The 10,403-nt window shown below is 51.0% G+C and overlaps 2 protein-coding genes across 2 annotated transcripts; both read right to left on the bottom strand.

Annotated features, from left to right (window-relative positions):
- Positions 1-1,669: 1,669 nt before the first annotated feature.
- LOC306952123 (hydroxyacylglutathione hydrolase-like protein) lies at positions 1,670-3,745 on the bottom strand (the record flags this gene model as incomplete). Its single annotated transcript, XM_079542770.1, has 8 exons — positions 3,526-3,745; positions 3,097-3,161; positions 2,898-3,015; positions 2,704-2,812; positions 2,511-2,614; positions 2,265-2,366; positions 2,108-2,187; positions 1,670-1,835 (listed from the first exon to the last, which is right to left on the bottom strand). The coding sequence occupies exons 1-8, from the start codon at positions 3,628-3,630 to the stop codon at positions 1,670-1,672; spliced, it is 849 nt and encodes a 282-aa protein (XP_079398896.1). The 5' UTR covers positions 3,631-3,745.
- A 1,365-nt stretch (positions 3,746-5,110) lies between these two features.
- Positions 5,111-9,893, bottom strand: LOC306952126 (hydroxyacylglutathione hydrolase, mitochondrial; the record flags this gene model as incomplete). The annotated part of the gene is made up of 8 exons (XM_079542775.1): positions 9,774-9,893; positions 9,230-9,294; positions 8,192-8,309; positions 7,039-7,147; positions 6,751-6,854; positions 6,234-6,335; positions 5,687-5,766; positions 5,111-5,210 (listed from the first exon to the last, which is right to left on the bottom strand). Exons 1-8 carry the CDS (start codon positions 9,876-9,878, stop codon positions 5,111-5,113), a joined length of 783 nt encoding a protein of 260 aa, XP_079398901.1. The 5' UTR covers positions 9,879-9,893.
- Positions 9,894-10,403: the final 510 nt, after the last annotated feature.

The raw sequence follows: 10,403 nt of genomic DNA, 5'->3' as shown, positions 1-10,403 counted from the left end.
AGACCTTAACCTGCCTCATTTAACAGCTTCTCTGGCAGCCCTTCCCTGCATCCTTCTTCAATCTTCATTAAAAATGAGCCAACAATGTAAAAGACAATTGTAATGGTTTTAATTAAAGGCTTTACATACTTCAGGTGTTGCTGATCAAGCAGTAGATTCACAGTGTTGATAAGGCAAAAATCTCCCTCTGCTCCCCCATCCCTTCCCCACTCATTTTGCAAGCAGTGGTTGTGCTCAATGCCCTTTTCCACGCGTAGTTCTGTAAGGCTGTTATGCTAAACCATAACATTGTTCTCTACAGCAAGAGAGAGATGCCAAACTAAGTCCAATATGCTGAAGTGCTGAATCCATAAACTTTATCAGTGCAAAAGAAACACATTCTGTTTCTACTGAGAACATGCACATCTAGACAGAAGTGCACGATTAAATACAGCTGAATGAGCTGCAGGTTAAACAACCAAGGATCCACATTTTGCCTTCTCCAGTGACCAGGTTACTGAATAGCACAGTACTGAAGCTGTCAGAGGACTCTCCACCCAGAGCACCCCATGCAGCTCTCCCAGGTATTCATTGTCACCGTGGCATCAAGAATAGCTTAGATTTCACCTCTGAGCTGCACACAGCTGCTGCCAACATGAGCAAGTCCAGTGCTGGGCCAGGATTCCTCCAGGCATCCCAGTGCTGCTCACAGCAAAGCACCCAGGCGGTGCCCAAAGACACTTGGCATCGCCTGCAGCTGCACCCTTAGGGCATCTCTGAAACAACAGCACTGAGGCAACTCGTGCAGCAGGGCTGATTCTCCCCCTCCTGGAGGGAAGTATAAATTTTAACAAGGTAACATTAAAAAAAAAAAAGCAAAAAAGAAAACCTCAATCAAGTTTCTAGCAAGGGAAGAAATGCCACAAACCACGTTCGGTGCTACGGATGCTATTCACAGTCCATGCATGAGAGGTTCTGAAGTTGTTTCTAATCCAGTGTCAGCGGCTTCATATCAGCACAGTCAAAAAGACATCATACAGTGTATTATTCAGGGCCCATCTCCTCTATTTTTTCTCCACTGTTTGCATTTCAGCTGCACAAGCCGGGCCGATGCTCAGCAACATCGCTCCATGCATCACAGCACTGTGCACAACTGAGGTAAAGGCAGAAGGATGGGCTGCCCAGCAGCATCCTGCCCACACCACCACATGGGGTTAATGCAGCCAAGCACAGAGCCACCAGCACTCCCTGTCTGCCCTCTAAAAAGAAAAAGGCATCGCTACGTTCTGTGATGCAACGCCCCAGCAAAAAACTCCACGCTGTTCTCAGATTTTAAATGAAAAGAATTAAAAAATGAAAAATAAAAAAATATGATATTGGTTTTGCACAACAGCACTGATTTTGCACGTGCTGCAGGCTGCAAGCTGCAGGGAGTGGGAGTCCCATGCTGCCATCCCAGAGGCACAGCAGCGTCAATGCTTCATACAATAGCTTTCCTGTGTTCTACCTTGGGAAAAAGAAATGTAATGGACACAGAGTGGTGCAGTTCCTGGGTCCCTGCCCTGTCCCAGCCGACACCTGAGCGGGGCCATCCGTGTGCAGAGCTCCGTGCTGCACTGTGGGTTTTGGGCAGCAGAGCCCAGATGGTGCCTCTGCTCCATGGGCCCCTGTGTGGTGGGGTGGTGCAGCCTCACTTCTTCTCCAGGAAAGGGGCGAAGAGCCCCCAGTCGAAGGCAAGCATGGCCTGGGGATGGGGCCGCTCCTTGGGCTTCTTGAAGTTGTCCTTCTCAGTCCGTAGAGCCCGCAGCACTTCCACAGGCTCCTTCCTGCCTGTGAACTTCTGGACAGCCTCCTCCCTGCAGGGGCAATGGCTGCACTGGGACCAGGGTGCGACAGAGACAGATGGGGACAGGGCTCAGCCCCAGGAGTGAGAGACACTGGAAGGACACTGGGTTACCCTCCCTTCCATCTGGGTTTGGTTTCCCATTGGAAAAGCCACTGGGAGAAGGGGGGGGATGCAAGAATGGGGAACTGGACACGCAACAGCGTGGGGACAGAGCTGCTCCATCCCATCCCACCCAGTTCAGGACCAACCCACAAGCATGCCCCCTGCACCGATGCTACTTACGTGACCCTGAGGAAGGGATTGTAGAGGAACTCCTCCTGCAGCGTGGAGGGCACCGTGGGCAGATCCTCATCATCCCGCTGCTGTGAGGAACCAGAGATATTCAAACTCTGCCGGCATCCGGCAGCCCCTCACCAACCCACAGGGCACAGCTGCTTACTCTGGCCCACGCGAGCTTCTTCTTCACTGCTTCATTCTCCGGTTCCACTTTCAGGGCAAACTTCAGGTTCCGGACGGTGCATTCGTGGCCACAGAACACCTTCTGCAAGGGCAGCATAGAGCACCCACTGTTATAAGTGCTCCCAAACCCACCGTGCCCCACGTGTCTCCATCATTATTCTGGGGCCTCTCTAAGCTGAGGCTGAGCTTTGAGGAGGGGGGGAAGCGGGGGAGGAAGGGCACTCACCGTCTCCTTGGGCAGATTCCCCAGCACCTGGGTGAAGTTGGCGTACATCTGCTCCGCTGTCCCCTCCAGGAACCGCCCGCAGCCCCCCACAAACAGTGTGTCACCTGCAGGGATAGGGTGAGGCATTGTCCCCAAAGCCGGGGGGTACAAAGGGTTCACCCCGCGGGATCGGTGGGTGCCCATCAAGAGTTACCTGAGAACAGCGCCGGTGCATCCGGGGACCCATCCTCCCACATGAAGTAGCACATGTGGCCCGAAGTGTGGCAAGGAGTGAAGAGGCACCGCACACGGATGGCCCCGAACTGCAGGGATGGAGGTAAGTGCTGGGCACGAGATGGGCTCAGAACCGGCCCCCCCTCCCCCCTTCCCCCCCAGTGCCCCACACACCGTCAGCTCCTCGTCGGGGGCCACGCGGTGCGTTAGGGCCCCGATGCGCTCATCCGCACCGTACACCCGCAGCCCCGGGCACAGCCTGACCAGCTCCTCGTTGCCCCGCGCGTGGTCCCTATGGTGGCAGAGGGGCAATGGGCACCGGGTACCCCCCACAACGGGGCACTGCCCGCGCCCTCCCAGCGTCGGCGCTTACCAGTGGTGATGCGTGCTGAGGATGGCGCGGAGAACAACATCCTCCTTCCGGACGATCTCCAACAGCTGAAAGGGACAAAAGCGGGGCGTGAAGGGAGGAGGTGACAGCGCAGCGCCGGGTCCGCCGCACGGCACGCAGAGGGCAGCGGGGTCAGGGAGAGAAAAACCTCAGCGCGCCGGGACGAAGGAAGGCGCTGCGCCCGAGCGCTCGGGGCGGGGCAGGAGGGGCCGCTCCGCGGGGCGGGGGCACTTTATGGCCGATGGCTCTTTATGGCCGATGGCACTTTACGGCCGCCGTTCCCGCAGCCCTGCCCGCCGCCTCCAGCCCTCAAAGCCCCGAGAGGAAGGAAACGGCCGAGCGAGAGCGAGGAACGCGCGAACAGAAGCGATACCGCCGGCCGGCATAGCGCGCAGCTCCGGCGCCTCTCACCCGTTTGGGGACGGCTGCATCCACCGCGACCGCATCCCGGGTGCTCTCCTCGATCACCAGGTACATGTAGTTGTCCTCCAGCACCGAGATCACCTTCACCTTCATGTTCCGCACAGCCCGCGGCTCCACCGCCGCGCACCCACGCGGGGCAGGACGCGCGGAACGCCGCCCCCACCTGCGGGCAGCGCCGCCCGGCGCAGTGCGGGCAGCGGGGCGGAGCTCGGAGCTTCCTCCTCCTCCCCCCGTTCTTTCGCTCCCTCCCTCCTTCCCACTGTCATTCCCTCTTTACTTCCTTTTGTTCCCTCCTTCCATCGCTTCATCCTTCCCTCTTTTCTTCAGCCCCGCTATTTCCTCCTTTTCCTTTCCTTCTTCCCTCCCCTCCTTTTCCTTCTTCCTCCCATTCCCTCCCCTTCTTCTCTCCGCTCCCCCAGCGCAGGGGTTGCAGTGCAGTAGGTGCGGTTCCTTCCCCCCCCCCCCGTGGACCCCCAGGGCTGAGGCAGTAATTGAATAAAGCCTCACGTGTTCCCAAATGTGCCACACTGGGATTTAGAAGAAAGCTGCTTGAAGTTGGCTGACTTGAATCGCTGGTACAAAGAAATAAGAGCAGAAGCTGGAGATGAACCTTTTCCAGACTGCCACACTGTTCACAGCTGTGTTTATTTCCTCAGCCACCAGTACAGTCATGCTTAGTTGTAGCAGCATAGAATTTAAGAAGTCAGTAACATTTTAGGTACCTTTTTTTTTTTTTTCTTCCTGAAATACATTTAAAAATCATTATTTTTTTTTTTAAACAAATAAAGAAGTGGTGCTCCACCAAACCCTGCTCACACACTGCCATTTTAGACCAGGGTCACAGCGTGGAATGCAGGTGGTAATGAGCTCAGTACAGCACTGCAGGTTAAGCATTAACCACAGCAGCACACTGCAGCTGCTCCCACAGGAACCTCCCAGCAGACAAATCCCTCCTTCCTTTCTGTCTACGGCTACAAGTAAAGTGCAGCTCACCCTCAGGAGCACGCAAGCAGGCTTCAGCTAACAGAGAAAGGGCAGAAGCAACAGTGCAATCTCTGCATGGAAAAGTTACCTCAGCTTTACGCCACTGGGAAGAGGTTTAACGCAGCCAGAAGCGGCACTTTGAATAAGCAGCAGCATGGAAGGAAAGTTTAAATTTCAGTCGGCAGTTACTGCATTTTATTCCTGTTTTAAATGGTCGCTTCAAACAGCCCCAGTGCCACAGTCTGCATTGCCATCAGGTGCCCACAGCAACAGCAGGGATTTGTTCCTAGGTCTCAAGGTCCGTGCCACCCCCACTCCAGCCCTGAGCCGCGTACCAACACCTGTAAAATGAGCTGCATGTGACACGTGTGACAGCTTGAGAGCCAGCAGAGGGATAAATATTCTTCATCATAATATAAATATGCTGTAGAATATCTCAACAAGGGCAAAGTGCTTTTTTTTTTTTTTTTTCCTTAATTAAAACAAACTAGAACCTAAATAAGGACTGTCTGAACCACGACAGATTTCTGAAACATCTGAACAGTCTAAGTTACTATTAGATGACCATAAAGTGACACAGGCAGAGTGCTCAGTCCTTCGGGACACGGAAGTTGTCCTTCTCTTTCCTGATGGCCCCCATGGTGCGGATGGGGTCGGTCTCCCCAGCGTGCTCCTGAACTGTCTTCTCCCTGCCAGGAGGGAACACCCAGAATGGTAAATGCAAAGCCTGCAAGATAAAATCTTGGCCATGAAGTCACTGCTACTACATTTTGCCTGCATCATGGGGATAAGCTTCATTTAAGACCAAAGACTCAGGACTTTGGCGTGAGCTTATCAGCTCCTGCACCTTGAGTGGCATCATACCACACCCATCTACCAAGTCCTGTGTGATGAAGGAATATTATCACACAGCAAGGTTTGTTCTAACTCCTGGGTCAGAGATGCTCACCACAACTCCCCACGTTTCACAGCACCAAGCCTTTGCCAGGATAAGTGTTTTACCCAACTTCCTTTAGAATGCAAGAGGGTCATTCAAGGAGGGTCTTGAGAGCATCAGAATGTGTGAATTGGGAGAGTAACTCATACTTATGGCTCTTTCTCCTCACCTTCCCCACATCCCCCCCTCCAAACAAGACTCAGAAGGGCCATTCCCACACGTCCATACCTCACTCGCATGAAGGGGTTGTACGTAAACTCTTCTGCAATGGTGGAGGGTATGGTTGGCTCTCCACTGTCATATTTGGCCTAGAACAAGGAAAACAGTTCTGCCTGATGAGGAATGTTTTGGAGTACAAGAAATGTCCTATGTATGAGCTACAAAGGGTAAAGCATTCCATCTAACTGCCTGATCTGCTCCTCAGCCACACCATTGGACAGGCATGATCAAGGCACTGAGAAACCTGGGTCACAGGTCCTGGGACAAAGCTGATCCTCTTAGAGGGGGAGAAATTCAGCCTCAGCCTGTAATGGTACCGAGACATTCCCAAGAAGGGTCACATCTCCACAAAAAGCAAACTGTGCTTGCTATGCTGCTCACACCACCCTGTTCTCCAGCACATTGTCCCCCCGATCACACAACTGTACTGTCACCTCTCATCTCAACTCCCTCTCCTCAGCTTCTCTTTTTTCTCCACACTGTCCCCTTTTTTCTACCTCCTCAGAGAGGCTCCAGCAGCACCCAGCAGGTTGAGGGAAAGGATGAACATACTCACCTTGGCCCAAGCAAGCTTTTCCTGGATGCTGACATTGTTGGGTTCAACGTGTCGAGCAAATTTGAGGTTGTTGATAGTGTATTCATGACCACAGTAAACTCTCTAGGAAGAAAAAGTCCCGCATGGTATGAAGGTAGACTGCTGGGTTCCATCAATGTTATCATACACAGCAGGAACAGAACCATCCTGCCAGAACACACCAGATGCAGGCAAAATGCCAGGAGCTATGTGCCATCTTATAGGTAAGCCTCATGAAAGAACCCAGGTGTCCCATCTCTGTCCCAGCCTTTGTTTCAATAAGCACTCTCTGCTCTTCCCTCGTAAAACACAAATGTATTTGGAGTACGTATTTCATTCTCAAAGGAATCCAGCTACTCAGCATCAAAGGCAGTAAGCATGCATTCCTTCAGTGCATGAGAGATGTTCTCATCAAACAACAGCATTATTTGGAAGGCAGTTCTCTTGAGGCCTGCAGTAGCTTCTGACAGGTTAACTTACTAGCACAAAAGTTTCGTACCGTTTCAGGATCTAAGCTGCCCAAGATCTCAATCAGTGCTCTGTACATTTCCTCAGGGGTTCCCTCGAAGAATTTCCCACAGCCAGCCACGAACAGCGTGTCACCTGCAAGCAAGGTGTGACATGGCATCAGGGCCAGACACAGTTCACAGCCACACTGTGGAAGTCAGGCTAGCTGCACTGGTAATAAGGAATGAATGCCCATCCAGAGCCAGGAGCACACAGGCAGAGGGGGAGCTTATTTCTCTGCAACACAGACTGCCAGTGATGTAACCTCCCAACTCCTCACCTGTAAAAACTGCAGGTGGCTCGGAGCTATTTGGCTTAGTCACATAATAACAGATGTGTCCAGAAGTGTGACACGGCGTACAGAGGCATTTCACATTAAGAGATCCCACCTGAGAAGAAGGCAGAAGACTAGAGCTTAGGCTATTGTCTGGTAGCATTTGTACCATTAGAAAAGAATTGCAACTTATTACAATGGCCTGGCAGTCCTACAGGCAAATTCTCACGCAGCTGGCCAGTAAACATCAGCTCTTTTCTTGGGAGAGTCCAGTGCAAGAATTTTATGGTAGGGACTTGGAAGGGTGCTGTTTCCTCTAACAGGTGTTGTTATAAAGAGAACTGCCAGATTCCTTCATTTGCATGCAGAGTGACTCAGCGTCTGGTCGGCAGCAACAGCAAATAGATCCAGAGCAACACAAAATCCTAAACAAAGTTAATCAAGCGTAAAAAGCTCCAAACAAAAATGAAGCTGAGGGGCAGAAGTGGAAGAAGCTCAGGAAAATGGAGGAATTACACACATTCACGAGGATCATTCCCTGACAGCCTTAATTTGCAAATCTTCCCATGTTTTTCTGCACTCCCTTCTTTGCTGCTGAGCAGCCCTAGAGAGGCTGAGGCACCGCAGGACCAGCAGTGCCACTCACACCAGCCTGCACATGTCACAGCAGTTTATGCAACCTGCCAGCTCATCTACAAACAAACAGCGACATTTCAGCAAGCTCTGCCACTGTAGCTCTGGAAAAGCAATGCAGGCAGCTCGCCCTGCTGGCCCACTTTCTCTTCAGCCTGTATTTCAGCCTTCATTCAGAAAGGACCGCTTGCAATTCTTCAGTGCTAACCAGGCTGTAAGCAGAACACAAGCCCTGTGCTTTCATGCTGTGGCTCTCACTACCCTGCTTAAGGTAGCTATCCAAGGTGAGACAGACACCCAGCATGTACCTGGCAGTACAGGTGTCTGAGCAATACCAATGCTACCATCAAAAAAATACCACCAGCTAGAAGGAGACAGAGGGGTTATGGTACACAGAGCTAGAAAAGGGGGAAAGATATAGTTAAATCACCAACCACTTTTGAGAGGCATTAAAAAGAAAAAATAAAAAAGCTGTGACACAAATGGAAGATGTCCCCAGCCAAATCCAGAAGCTCACTCCCTTTACCTTGAGTGATGTAAGGTGAGACACTTTCTGTGTCAATGCTCCAACTCTGCTGTCTCCCCCATACACACGCAATCCTGTCTCCAGCTTTACAAGCTTCTCATTTCCTCCAGCATGGTCCCTGGAAGGTCAGAAAAATGGATTTTGGAAAGGATGAAGACAAATTGATTGCAACTGCAATGGTAATGTCCAGATGATCATCAGTCTCCCAGTATGCAGACATCTAACACTGTATTCAGAGGGCGTGCTACATCAGCACTAGTAGAGATAGTTTCTTTAAGTGCCAGTTAGTAAGTACTGGTGGCTGCAGAGCAGCAAGCTCACGAAAGATTTCAGCATAGGACCTTGGTCACCATCTCTTCTGCAGCTCCCCTCAATTTCACACCTAGTTGGGAAATATCAAATTTAGAGTATCGCAGCCGAATGCCCATTAACCACAACACTGAGAGAGCAGGCTAATTGGGATAGATGCAGTTCAGGTACTCAGGTTCAACACTGCAAAACTGCTAAAGCTTTATGTCTCTGTCAGAGTTAATGTGCAAACTGCTAATGCTCCCACAACTGTTGACTATGCTTTAGAGGCATGTCCTAGCAACTCACTGCAAGTGTGCTGCCTTCTGCACTCCACACATACACTTATTTCACTGACCAGCTGGAATAAGTCATCATTTTAAAGCCTAAATGCATTAACACAGAGAACTTGCAGCCTACAGAATGTACCTGGTCACAGGAAGAATTGCTCTTAAGAAAGTCTGGCTTGATCCCAAGCTTTCCCATCTTTGCTGTGCACTCAGCTAATTCATGCTGATTTCTCTGCACTTCACTCTCTGGTGAGCTTTGGCACAAAAAAGGAGCAGACCATGCTTTCTCAGAGCTATTCAGTGGCTGCAGACAAACAGCAGTTGGCATAGCTTAAGCATGCCCAGTCAAGCACATGGATATGCTCTAAGATCTTGATATGAGCAACTTCAAAGGAGCCCTGTGTGTTCACTCATGGACCCATATACACTGCACAGATATGCCAATACAGCAGATAGTTACCAGTGATGGTGTGTGGTCAGGACACTGGTCAGCTTCACGCCATGCTTTTTGACTGCATCCAAAACCTGCAGACGCAGAGCACATCAAGAACATGACAACTCACATGGACTCCCTTAAACAACGCTTAAACAACCTGCTGCCTGCTCTGTATGCAACTGCTACGAGGTTTAAGAGCCACACCTCCATGCAAACGTCCTGCTGACTATGCAGAGAACTCATCCCTCATCTTGCAGTCATTACACCTCAGGACACAAGCTCTCTGATCCAGCTGGGCTGCAACTAAACTCTCAGCCCTATTTCCTCTTTTCTGCACACAAACAAACTAAAAGGGAAAACAAAATCAGGTCAGCAGCTCCTGAAGGCAGGGAGAAGATGTTTGAGCTCAGAAGTTCAGCACCTGTGAAGCCTTGTCAGTACACAGGAGATGCTAATATTTCCTGACTTTCCTCCAAGCCTGAGTCACCCTGTGACTAATTCTCTTGTGTACGTGGCAGCATGGAAGTATTCTAGCAGCGCCCACTCCCAGGACAGCAGGCAGCGTTACCTTCTGGGGCTGCACAGGGTCCACTATTGCAGCCTCCTTCGTTTCCTCATCAATGAGGAGGTACATGTAGTTGTCAGTGAGCGCTGGAAGTATCTCCACCTTCATGTTGGCTTGTGTGACCGTCTTTGACTTCCTCTGCTCGTGCTCTGTGTGCAGGAAGACAGCTCGTACCCGCGCTGGACCTGGAGACCAAAAGCAAAATTCAGGCTGTGGGAGGATCGTGGTGCTCTGCAGCTTCACAGAGAGGGACGGGACACTGCCAGCAGGTGTGTGGACATGCAGGCAAAGTGCTGTACCTTGATCGGGGAGAAGATTTCAAGGGGCAGGAAAACAGAACAGAGAGAGAGCAGTTGGACAAAGGTCAGCCTGGGACAGTGACTTTGCAAAAAAAAAAAAAAGAAAAAAAAAAGCACAAAATGTCACAACCAAAAGGAATTAAAAAAAAAAAAGAGGAGAAATACAAACATTGCTAGAACAGAAGTATCTGGTTCATTAATTGGGGAAATCACAGCTTACACAGTGCTGTGGAGAGAAGATGGGCTCTCTGCACAGCCAGCCAGATAGCAGGCGTGCACTGCAGGGAGCTTCCTTGTGATGGGCTGCCTTGATGCAACAGCAGTGCTTCCCTAT

This window comes from Tetrao urogallus (genome assembly GCF_951394365.1).
Source record: "Tetrao urogallus genome assembly, chromosome: 15".
Lineage (NCBI taxonomy): Eukaryota > Metazoa > Chordata > Aves > Galliformes > Phasianidae > Tetrao > Tetrao urogallus.
The sequence above is the reverse complement of the archived record's forward strand: the minus strand, read 5'-3'. Positions and strand labels throughout refer to the sequence as shown.